At 37.3% G+C, this 13,131-nt stretch overlaps 1 protein-coding gene, 3 non-coding genes and 1 pseudogene across 4 annotated transcripts; 3 read left to right on the forward strand and 2 right to left on the reverse strand.

The window, feature by feature from the left end:
• Positions 1–34: 34 nt before the first annotated feature.
• On the forward strand, positions 35–106 carry TRNAP-AGG. The gene has a single exon. It is a non-coding gene; the product is annotated as a tRNA-Pro (tRNA).
• A 1,973-nt stretch (positions 107–2,079) lies between these two features.
• Positions 2,080–2,151, forward strand: TRNAP-CGG. The gene has a single exon. It is a non-coding gene; the product is annotated as a tRNA-Pro (tRNA).
• Positions 2,152–2,793: 642 nt separating this feature from the next.
• Positions 2,794–2,865, forward strand: TRNAP-UGG. Its single transcript has one exon. It is a non-coding gene; the product is annotated as a tRNA-Pro (tRNA).
• Positions 2,866–3,674: 809 nt separating this feature from the next.
• On the reverse strand, positions 3,675–5,503 carry LOC121741266 (annotated as a pseudogene).
• Positions 5,504–7,449: 1,946 nt separating this feature from the next.
• On the reverse strand, positions 7,450–7,962 carry LOC121811632. Its single transcript, XM_042212515.1, has one exon. It carries the CDS (start codon positions 7,893–7,895, stop codon positions 7,572–7,574), a length of 324 nt encoding a protein of 107 aa, XP_042068449.1. The 5' UTR covers positions 7,896–7,962; the 3' UTR covers positions 7,450–7,571.
• Between the last annotated feature and the right edge of the window lie 5,169 nt (positions 7,963–13,131).

The following is a 13,131-nucleotide window of genomic DNA, read 5'->3' on the forward strand; positions in this document are numbered from 1 at the left end:
TATATTCGAATATAGGGAAAGGTCAGCATCACCTGGGCATTTGGTCTAGTGGTATGATTCTCGCTTAGGGTGCGAGAGGTCCCGAGTTCAATTCTCGGAATGCCCCATTTTTTTATGTTATTGACTTAAAGACTTCTTTAAATGTTGCTAGATAAAATTACCACTCGTATAAATTATCTTAATTCTATTAGTATAACCGTTGTGAAAAATGTCATTTTTATTTTTATGTTATTTGGTAAATTTAATATGACAATATGAGGGTGCTTAAACGGTTCTCCGGTTCTTGGTTAACCGGAATTGGAACCGGAACCGGCCGGTTAATTGAGGAACTGGAACCCGTTTTTTCCGGTTCCGAACCAGAACCGACCGATTCCTAACCGGGAACCGGATTATAATTCAATTTTATTTTTTTATAGTTTAATAGACTAATAAATCTAATTTAATTGAATTAATTTTGAATTAAAGTAAAATAATTTGAAACATTGACTGATTTTTAGATTTAAACAGTATTAGATTTGTGAGCTCTGTTTTCTAAAGTATTTAAAATGTTTAAACCGTGACACTTTGAATCAACAATTATTTCCCCAATCCTTTTTTTATGAATCATAAGTTTGTTTTTAATTTCCAAAAGAACTTTTACAAATACAATATCATTTCATATGATAGAAATTTAACGTTATAACAAATTTATGTAACAATTCATTTAGCATACGATTTTATTTGTGAATAATTTATTAACCGTTTTGTTATAAACCAAAAAGTCACAACAAGATCAATTAGTATTGGAAATTCTATTGAATATTTGTTTAGCAAAAAAAGGGAAAATGGAATTCAATTTTAAAACTCATTTTTTTAAAAAATTGCTAACGTTTAGAACTCCTATTTTTGCATTAAAAATTGCTAACATAAACTAGTCCGACCTACTACACTTGGCATCACTCTTATCCATATATGAATATTATTGTATTGTTGGTTTGTATTTTTTGTTATATTTCTAGATGTTGATTTTTTTTAGTATTGATCTATTTAAATTATAAATAAATTCGGAATAAAATTACACATCGGTTCCAGTTCAGAACCGGAATCGACCGGTTCTTAACCGGTCGGTTCCGGTTTTGGTTCTTGGATTTATGAAAATTTAAAACCGGTTAACCGGTCCGGTTAATTAGAACCAAAACCGGCCGAATAAGCATGCCTAATTATCATTATAATTTTGTAATTTAATTGCTTGATTAACTTTAATTTTAACCAAAAATAATTTTCAGATTTTATTCCCATGTTCTCTATTACCTACCGTTCCAACCTTCACTCCACTCTCTCAAGTCGGCTCCCAAAGTCACCGTCTCTAATTTTTCAATATATAAGAACTACTCTATTTGCCAAATTTCAAAGTATACATTGCTCCACTGAAAGTTGCAACTTCTAATCATTCATAAGAACAATATTGTGAGCCTTTGGTTTGTGGATACGAAATGGCAAGAACACTGACGACCTCCGGCATTCAAAAGAATATGAGATACCCAAAGTCGCACCACTACCACCTAGAGGAAAAGGTTGTCGTCGTGTTAATCATGAGAGGAAGGTGGCTATCGCTAAGGGAGTGAGTACATGGGATGGGATCCCCTGCTGTGGTGGGGAGTACAGCAGGGACTGCTGCTCCTCACAAAAAAAAATTATAATAATTCAAATTTATTATTAAAAAATTGTATGTGAGAGGGCAGCAGCCCCTGCTGTGCTCCCCACCACAGCAGGGGATCCCATCCCGAGTACATGGATAGGAGAGAGAGAATTGAGTGGGTGAATAGGCAATCTACGAGAGGGGATGGATGGGTGTCAGGGGAGTGTGGGTATTACTCAGTGTTCAAATAGATTGGAAACATTTTCAATTAGGATAGATTTTAACAAAAAATTAAATTCGTACTAAATAGTAAGGTGGTAGAAAGATATTGTAGTAATAATAAATTAAAATCGGTGTATTTTCTATATATTTCTCAATTTTCATCAAATGATATACTACAACGGCTGGATATTTGCATGAATAAACGTCAAATCAGATTTGCAGTCGACTAAAACTACCTTGGGCATTTGGTCTAGTGGTATGATTCTCGCTTCGGGTGCGAGAGGTCCCGAGTTCGATTCTCGGAATGCCCCAATGTTTTTTTTATTTTTGTGGGTTCATTTTATATTTTACTGTTTTTGTCTACAGTTTTCATGCATTACAATCTAGTCAAAAGGCAATCAATTCAAAAAACAGATCACCCACCCCCAAATAGAAGGTTGGATTATTTAGTTGTATAGATTCTGGAATTAGTGCTGCACTCTCAAGAGTCAAGAGTTTCCAAATGAGAGTTGAACATAAGATTATTCTTAGCATAAAACAAACCAAAAAGGACAAATATATTTCAAGCAGTGTATCATAAAGTTAAGAATCGAATGGAAATGCATAAAACTAATAACGTTATATATACAACTAAGTCAGCACACCTAATGAATAAGTAGTCGTGGCTTCACTGCAAAGGACAAATTGTCATGATAATGCATATGGCCAGGACTAAGAAGTACTACTCCTATACCACATAAACGTTGCCAATTTTCGCACTCTACCAATGAGCTTATATATATACATAGTGCATCTTGAAAGCATTTACATTGGGGCTCACTCTGTGAAAACTTGGAGGAACCTTATTTTCCTTTTTCATCTACATGGCATCGTATAATATTGGAAACCAATAATTGTTTTGGCATAAGATGAGTAACGCCTAATTTTCGAAAACTAAGGTATTGAACATGCGAGGGCATTTGGTCTAGTGGTATGATTCTCGCTTTGGGTGCGAGAGGTCCCGAGTTCGATTCTCGGAATGCCCCTTAGTTTTTATTTTCTGTCTGTCATTCAATTGAATCAATTCTCATGTGTAGAGGCGTTTTATTTAGGTAAAAGTCATTCAATTCTCAATTTCTCGTGTGTAGAGGCGTTTTATTTAGGAAAAAGTTAATTAAGTATTTTTAGGACTGTTCTGATTAGTTACAAGGTGTTTTAAAAAAACTAAATCAGAAAAAAGAAACTAAACCATTTTACACAATTGATAATTATGTTAAAACTTCAAAGTCTTGGAGTATATTAAACGTTATCATGGGCAAGTCTAATGTTAAACCGAAAAACAGGTGACGCTTGCTCTGGCACCAAACTGATCGACTTCAACACTAGAAAACGGGAATGGATCCCCTGCTGTGCTCCCACCACAGCAGGGAGTGCTGCCCCTCTAACATCACAATATTTTATTAGTAAAATAAAATATTAAAATATTAATTAAAATTTATTTTTTTAATTGGGCTGTGAGGGGCAGCACTCCCTGCTGTGGTGGGAGCACAGCAGGGGATCCATTCCCCTAGAAAACCCCTCTCCATCAGGGTGAGTAACTTTAGCCTCATACTCCACCTAAACACTGATAGAAATTAATATGAGATTAATTCCTAGATTAATTCCTATTGAATATATATATATAAAAAGAGATCACAAAGGGAGGAAAAATAGGGTAGATTGACCGTTTCTCCAAGAGGGAGAACAAGATTAATAATTTAATTCTTCATTTTGGTTGATACTAATAAAAGACTCCACACATATGTGGGACAAAAAAATCTATTATAAAAAAGTAAATCAAAAGCAAATCAAATCCTAACTATTATGAAGAGTAAATAAAATCATAACAACTCAATAATATAAAACATAAATAAACTAAATAAATATACGGAGATAATATCAGCTCCCTTTCATAATAAAATAGAATATTGTGTCCCGGTCAAACACTCAAGCCTCAAAGAATCCCTCCGCATCAGTCGTCCCACTCGCCTCCTCCGCCGCCGCCTTGTACTGGCTCATGAACCTATCCACCACGTCACAGGTCGCCAAATTCCAAAAATTATTATCCGTCAAGCACATTCGGTAGTACCCCTTCGGGCCCCACGCCGACCACAGCATGATCCCCTTCACCCCCCAATGCGAGTGCAGCTCCCTCATGATCGATTCCAAATCCCTCGCCTGATTTGGCCCGGGCCCCACGTCCAGCTCCGTCACCCAAATCGGAACCTTTGCAGTCGCCAGGATATCAATGGCCGACCTCATGTACGGCAAATTCGCAAATCTGAAATGCCCCTGCACTCCAATGGCTATGGTGCCACGACCCGATTCCGTTAAGCTTATCCAAATATCTCCGCAGCGAGGAGGCCGCGTCGCCGCTCTCCTCGACGGTGTTGTAGTAGTTGAGGAACGGCACCGCGGTGGGGTCGCCCCTCTGCGCTTGGAGATAGTAATTGAGGGAGGCGCCCTGGCCGAGCTTGCTCTCGAAGAAGCTGAAGTGGAGATTCTCGTTCATCACGTCCCAGTGGATCAGCTGCGCTCTGTAGCGCCGCGTCACGGAATCGATGCGGCGGTACGCGGAGGTCGTTGGGGGAGAGGCTGGGGACCCAGGTGGGCTGCCGGGAGGGGTTGTCCCAGAAGATGTTGTGGCCCCAGATGTAGATGCCGTGGGACTTGGCCAAACGCATGAGGGCGTCGGAGACGGGGTAGTCTTCGGCGCCCCAGGTGCGCTCAGTGGAGTACCATTCGAGCTTGTTCTCGAAGACGGTGTAGTGGAACCGGGACGTGAACCAGTTCTGGTACGCCGCGTTTCCGAGGATGTTTTGGTTGATGGCGCAGCCAAGAGGGAAGTTCGATTGGCGGAGATTGATTAAGACGGTGGCGTTTCGGATGGGGCGGTTGTGTTGGTCCACCTCCTGGAACTTCACCTTTGTCTTCCGCGCCTACAAAAGTTACAAATATGACTCTAATTTAACAGACATATCAAAATAGGAGTATAAAAAACAGACAATATTGTGGCTTATATTTTTCTATTTCGGTTTGTCTGCAAAAGTACTTTTTTTGGTATTTTGGATTAGTGGACTCAATATTCAGTAATTATTAATACATCAGCAGAAATACTATAAAAATGATTTTTAAATTACATTTATACTCCCTCCGTCCCTCAAATATTGTCTCACTTTGACCTGACGCGGGTTTTAATAAATGTAAAGAAAAGTGAGTTGAAAATTTTAGTAGAACGTGAGTCCTATTTTTTATATATTAGTTTTATAATAAAATGTGAGATATTAGTTTTATAATAAAATGTGAGGAAGAATGCGTTAGTGGAATATGAGGGTCTATTACCAAAAATGGTAAAAAGTGAAATTAAATAAATTTTATGAGATGGACGAAAATAGAAAATGAGACAAACTTTCTGGGACGGAGGCAATATTTTCTTACGCATTTCTTAAAACACACACACAGTTAGTAATATATTGTGGGCCTGATAAGTAGTAGTATTTGCTTTGGGTATAGAATTTATACATGTGAAAGAAGAATATGGAATTAAAACTCAATTCAAAATTTCAAACCTGTTGAATGTTCATGTCTTGGTGTGATTTCCATTCTTCTTGAGTAAATGGTTGCATTGACACGCTGTCTACTTTAATATCTATAGCCGAATCGTTGCACTGGAGTAAAATCATTAACAATCAATCCGACTAAACATTACATTTATTAAGAATCCGACTAAACATTACATTTATTAAGCAATGGAGCCCTAATTACGTGTTCGAAATAGCATGTTGTTTCCACAAAAATAAAGAAAAGGAATAAACCTGAAAATAGAGTTGGGCAGGGCCAGAAACATCAACAACCAAGCCACCCTTGAGCATGGACCAGCAGCCCTCTTTTGCAGAGCCCCAGCCCGTAGTTATCGAGCCGGTGGCTGTCTTGAAAACCGCTTCTACATCAGCGCTGCCATTGCTTACTTGCAGCCACGCTTCAAAAAATATCAACCATTTTAATCACTTTCCATCGCAACTTAACAATTACTAAAACATTTTATTTAGAAATCAATTAATCTAAATTTTACCAGAAAATGTGTAAAGCTTATCCTCGTCAAAATCAAATTGTTGAGTAACACTATGGTGGGGTAGGTTTCTAGCAGTGGCAGCTATATATTTGTTGCCATCGTTGGCTTCTTCATGTCTTATTTTCGCATAACCAAACGACGTCCATCCTTTCAGTCCCTCGTTGAATTCCGGATTCACCACTATACCTCCATTGTAATGAGGACTCAGAGGCTTCTCCAAACACTGAAAATATAGAGAAATCATATTTTTTTATCACACACACACATGTATAATTAATAAAAAAAAACTTGCCTCATGTGTGTAACTGTGGTCATAAGGCACAACAGCGTAGACTTGAAGACTTCCTGCATGGACTTAGATAGTTTAATTTTGTGTTTTTTCAATCATATGAAATTCCATTACTAAAGGAGAAGATAGAGTTAGATGAGTTTTACCAATGGCCTGAATCAGGATGAATATGGTGAAGAAACAAAGGTTTTAATGATTTGCCATTGTTGAAGTTGATCGAATGTTTATTGGTAATGCCATGTACATACTGTTTATATAGGGATAATTAATGTTCCAATAAGATTTTCAATAATTGTAGATTACACAATCTAGATGATTTGGTTAATTAGTTTAATATTTTCCATACGCAAAGAATCAAATTCTCGGTGAAAAGAATATAAATTTGGACAAGATTTTATCAATGGTCTAATTTTGTCATGTTGAGATATTAACCATTGATGATCTTTTTACTTTTACTAATATTTTCTAATAAATGTATGTTACATTTCACTAAATTATTCTATTCACATTCTATTTTAGATCTAATATTATCATATTAAGATATTAACCTTTAGTTGTGTCTTTTAACTTTTACTAATTTTAATAAATGAATGTTACATTTTAGTACTTACTTATTCTATTCACATTATTATAGGGCTAGGGCTAAGGCTAAAAGCTAATTTCTCACTACGTAAAGTTTTGAATCTGAAATATGATAGATGAAAATCATACGCAAAGTTTTGAACCTTGGTAATTTGTGACTACTTCAAATAAATCAATACATACAATACACACTACAATATTTTGCCATATAAGAGCATTCACCATTTTAAGCGAGAGGTGGCTTGATGCGCACTTTGTGTCTCGGCCAATGGTGTTGCAACGTAAGGCCACTCGTTGAGGTCGAAATGAATCTGGTTTTTTTACCTTTTTAACTTTTTAAAACTTGAATAATTTGATTTATAATTCAAAAATCCATAATCTATTAGTAATTCTTTTTTATTTTTTAACCACAAAACATGAAACACTCTGTATTTTGCCTCAATTTATCTCGAGCACTAATTAACGAATGAACTGAAAAGAATGGACGAGTAAGAGTCACCACATATCTCCCTCAATCACCATGGACTTAGATTCGAGTTGTAAAGCATCAATCTTTCACCTCAATTTAATTAACTGATGCCAATCAATTCATTATAGCTCCTCTTCAGATTGGATGACGATGAAGCATATACGAATGAGTAGATTCAATTCTTCCTCAACAAATTGGCTATCGCATTACCTCACATCAATTCAACAAAGTAGCATCGAAACATTTATAGATCAAAACAAAACAAAAAGCTTCAAAAGAGGGAGGAAATCTAGCATCAAAATTACACGTTTTTCCTTCTGATTTTTCCCTTGCCGTGGAACTTCTTCTTGGCAATCTTAATCTTCTTCTTGAGCTTCTTTCCAATAGGTTTGAGGAATTTGGAACTCTGATTATCATCCGCAGCAGTCTCGACTTCCATGGCGGCGAAAGAGACGGAGGCATCGTCGTCGGCGCGAGTGGGTTTAACTGGGAGCTTGGGAGCGGCGAGGGCGGCCTCCTGGATGGCTAGCTTGGCGGCGTCCTTCTTGTCGTAAATCGGCTCAACCATCTCCCTCCTAATCGACCTCAGCCTCTTCTCCCTCTTCGATCTGATCGATTTCCCCATTGCTTCGGCGGCGCCCAAATATGCTGCTCAATAAAATTAGGGTTCTGGGCAGATTCTTCTGCGTATCAATGTTTATGAGTATATATATACGGAGTCTTTGTAGACCGGTTGCAATTGGAGTCGTGGACCGGGTTATCAGACGAACCACTGTATTATCTCTAAATACTTAATTCCACTTATTAAAAGGGATGTATTCATTTCCTTTTCCTATATTTCCTCCTTTTTCCTTCTTAATATCAGCCATTAGATTAGAGAAATGGACGGTCAAGATCAACATTGGGTAATTAATCCCGTGTTGCATTATTTGTCCTATTTTGTGCATTATGAGGGTACAATAGTAATCTAATAATGGCTGGAAACCGCTACGAATAATGCACCACATGGTCACGAGTAATGCATATAATTGCCTATATAATGCACAACATGTGAACTGCAATGCATACGAACAAGATGTGTTTTGTTATGATGTTTGACACACGTTTCTTGTTTCCCCTAAGGGTTTAATAAGCTTAGGGGCTAGGGTATAGTACGTAGACATGTATGTAATCTTCACATGGTAACGAGTAATGGATATATTTGACTATATAATGCACAATTTGTGAACTGCAATGCATACGAACAAGATGTGTTGTGTTATGATGTTTGACACAAGTTTCTTGTTTCCCCTAAGGGTTTAATAAGCTTAGGGGCTAGGGTATAGTACGTACGCATTAATAACAAATTATAAAACGATAAGAATAATTCACCAAATTGTCACGAGTAATGGATGTTATTAACTATATAATGCACAATATGTGAACTGCAATGCATACGAATAAGATGTACCATGTTATGATGTTTGACACACGTTTCTTGTTTCCCCTAAGGGTTTAATAAGCTTAGGGGCTAGGGTATAGTACGTAGACATTACTAACAAATTGTGTTTGTAAGCTCAGATACGTCTGACGACTTTTATTATATTTGTAAGCTCAGATACGTCTGACGTGAATTATTACCTCATTCGTGCAACTCAAACCTTTTATTTTAGGTCGTAAATTAATGATCGAGTAATTAGTGTAATCAGATCATTATTTTAAATATAATAAGGAAACATTTAATTAATTCTAATATTTTACTAATAAATACTCTAATTCTTATTATAATAGAAATAATGCAATAGTTCGGGACGGATTGAAATAAAAAGTGCAAATAACATGAGACGGAGGATGACTATTTAGATTCCTAAAATTTGAAAAAAAAATCGCATTTAGAAACATAAATAGGTACTACTCTCATTTGAAATGAACTAATATAAAGTCTCACTCAAATATATTTTATTGAAAATATTCTAGCCAAAGTTCATTAATGTTTCGACATATACGTCCACCAATAAAAATGCCAGTTTGTAATTTTCTTTCATCTATCAATAAATGTTTTATTTATTTTTATTATTTTTAGTAATAAATCTCACATTTACTAGCTATATCTCACTCACATTTCACTATAAAATTAAAACTTTAGGACCCATATTCCATTAATATTTTACTACCCACTTTTTATCATACGGACTTACAAAGTCATATAGACTTACAAAGTCTCATATTTCTTAAAACTCGTGTCATGTTAAATGTGGACTTGTAATCATTAATAAGTACATTTATCTATTTTCCCTTGGTAATATTTAATTATTTATAATATATATAGGGATTATTGATCAATAACTTCAATTTAATTTCATATATATTTTTGCATAGAGTTACTCTAACACAAAACAAATTCATACCAACTGGAAAAAATGCGAAAAGTGTGGAATAAGATCATCAGCATCCCTATCTCAATACAGTCTCATCCTTCACTATTCATGGGCCCCACTGTACTTTTTACTTCATCTCTTAAATAAGAGATATCATCTGCATCCCTCCATCTCTTAATAATCTCACCCCTTAACTATTCATTCAATTTCATTTTTTATTTTTATTTCCAACAAATTCAATTAATAAAAATACAGTTCATTATATAAAAGAAAACTACAATTTAAAATACTAAAAAAAACAAAAAAAATTAAAATCTTTAAAAAAAGACATGATTGAAAATACTAGAAATTAAAAATTGCACACTTAAATTATAAAAACTACTCCGCCGGCGAATCATCCCCCGAAGGCGGTGGCAGTTCACCGAATTGAGGAGGAATATCTAGTTATCTCGCCAGATACGCAATGCCGATAAGATGGGCTTGATATTGGGCAGACGTCATGCGAGAAGTGACAACCATCGTGGCGGTGAAGTACATGGACATTAGGGAGTACGGCGGCCCTTGGGAGCCCGCCTGGCTTGATTCGCCTCGGCCCCTCCCTGCGCGAGCTCTAGCCGCCTTCGCCGCCTTGATCCCTTGCGGCCGATGTCGTGTACCGGAGGAGCCCCTGCATCGGATGCCGGACACTCAACCACTTGTTAGGCGTTGCCTTCCACGCCCTCACTAGACGAGTATTGGCCACCCGCGTTGTGCTTCGTGCGTTTCGAGCTCGAGCCCGTGCTGGACTGGACATTGTCAGCCACCTTTCAATGTCTTTGACCGACTCCCAAACATCGGCATGTTTGAATTCGTTTTTAGTGCTGGATTTAAAGACTCGCAAAGCGGCTCTCAGAATGTCGGCTCCACTGGCTCCGCTTCGGTAATTCTCCGCTTCATTCTTGTAGATCCCACAAAATTTTTGATATCTCTGTCGGTTCGGTCAAAATGACTGCGAAGCATCTTCAAGTTAGGGCGGCGGCCCCCTTCGGTTTTTCCTTGTTGTATACGTCGGTGACCTTTTCCCAAAAACACTTGCGGGTTTGTTCATTCCCGACGATGGGATCGTACGAGATGTTGATCCAAGCGTTAAACAGAGCCATCGTCTCCTTGGAGCTGTATGGATGACAGCCTAGGTCCTCCTCCTCTTCCTTCTCATCATCAAATCCGCGACTGGCGGAGCTTCCACCGCTTCGTCCTCCTCCGTTTCCTCCTCTTCTAGCTTCGGCCGGAAGGTTTTCCGGAGTGTGTTCCGCTGGAAAATTCTCTATAATTTGGGATAATCCCTGCGTTTGCCCATACCTTGGGGCGGAGGGACGATAGTATGCCTCAACTGGAAAAGATGGTGTTTGGTACGCCGGCGTAGACGAGCCCTTGGGTGCCCGGCGACGAACCGGAACCGGAAGCCGCCCTCGCCGCCGTAGTTTTCGTCACCGGACATTTTTGCAGAAATTGGAGAGGAAAGAGAGATGATTTGATAGTGATGAGAAGAAAAAAAGATGAGAGATGTGTGTTTGTGTGTAAAATGAAAGAGGTAATGGGAGTATTTATAGAATAAAAAAAGAAAAAAATAATTTTTTTTTACCGTTACAAATGGTAATATAACCATTTAAAATTTTTAATTTATATATATATATATAGGGGAGCGTTATTCTCCTATTCATCCCTTAGATCCTTTATTCTTCTTAATATGGGCCGTTAGATCTCATTCATCAACGGTCCAGATGATCTGCATTATTACACTATAATGGTGCATTATTAGTCGGTGTGCATTATTCAATTGAAAATCTGCATTATTACACTATAATGGTGCATTATTAGTCGGTGTGCATTATTCAACTGAAAATCTGCATTATTAAATGACACGTGGCATCAATCTAACCGTCGGATGACAAAATCGTGGGGATGAGATTAAAAAGAACAAATAACAAAAGATACAAAAAGGAAATGAATACATCCCCAGGGGAGCGTTATTCTCCTATTCATCCCTTAGATCCTTTATTCTTCTTAATATGAGCCGTTAGATCTCATTCATCAACGATCCAGATGATCTGCATTATTATACTATAATGGTGCATTATTAGTCGGTGTGCATTATTCAACTGAAAATCTGCATTATTACACTATAATGGTGCATTATTAGTCGGTGTGCATTATTCAACTGAAAATCTGCATTATTAAATGACACGTGACATCAATCTAACCGTCAGATGACAAAATCGTGGGGCTGAGATCAAGAAGGAAAAAGGAGGAAATATGCAAAAAGTAAATGAATACATCCCTATATATATATGTACAAACTTTAGGCGTTGACATTGTTGACATTCCCCCCAGTGACAGAATTTGTATTATGCGTTGACATTGACATTCCCCCCAGTGACAGAATTTGTATTAGGCGTTGACATTGATCCTACACACTCATTGTAAGTAATCAACGGTTAGCAATGGGATTCATATGTCAATGTCAACGCCAAATACAAATTCTGTCACTAGGGGAGTGTCAACGCCTAATACAAATTCTGTCACTGGGGGGAATGTCAACAATGTCAGCGCCTAAAGTTTGTATAGTTTGTATTATAGAGGGTTTGTATATTATCATGATCATATATATATATAGAGGAGCGTTATTCTCCTATTCATCCCTTAGATCCTTTATTCTTCTTAATATGGGCCGTTAGATCTCATTCATCAACGGTCCAGATGATCTGCATTATTACACTATAATGGTGCATTATTAGTCGGTGTGCATTATTCAACTGAAAATCTGCATTATTAAATGACACGTGGCACCAATCTAACCGTCGGATGACAAAATCGTGGGGCTGAGATTAAAAAGAACAAAGAACAAAATATACAAAAAAGAAATGAATACATCCTTATATATATATTTTTTCGGACTCTCTATATATATATATATATATATATATATATATATATTTCCGGACTCTATTTAAACTGTAATACACATAGGAATAATATACAATGAAATTACAAACCAGACATATCATACGCTCCTCTTTTTCTCTCTTCCTTAATCCAATATGTTGCATGCACCATTTAAGATGGTATCAGAGTAAGATTGACACTCAGAAGAGTTTTATCACAATCTCGACCAATTAACCAAGATCTGTAGCCCTTTCCTGTTCACAAACACCAAAAATTTCATAAAATAACGAAGAACCCAAACCAACTGAAACAGAGCAGTTTGCTCGAATATTCGCAGAGTTTATGCGCCATAGTTTGGCACACACTCAGCATATGGTACCAGCAACCCCACAGACTCCCAAACATTAAGAATATAGAATCGACTCTACACCACTAGTTGTCGGATTCAAGATGAACGGCGATAACTATCATTTATTGGCGGGGCTCATAAAGAAATCGATTAACAGCAGGGGGATGGTTTCTCACATCACTGGAGTACCACCCCCACCACCAGAAACCGATCCAGACTTCCTCTGATGGCAG

This window comes from Salvia splendens, chromosome 7, assembly GCF_004379255.2.
Source record: "Salvia splendens isolate huo1 chromosome 7, SspV2, whole genome shotgun sequence".
Taxonomy (NCBI): domain Eukaryota; kingdom Viridiplantae; phylum Streptophyta; class Magnoliopsida; order Lamiales; family Lamiaceae; genus Salvia; species Salvia splendens.

Bases quoted from the DNA above. Each gene is read 5' to 3' on its own strand.
- LOC121811632 (XM_042212515.1), bottom strand. From the start codon at position 7,895: ATGGGGAAATCGATCAGATCGAAGAGGGAGAAGAGGCTGAGGTCGATT.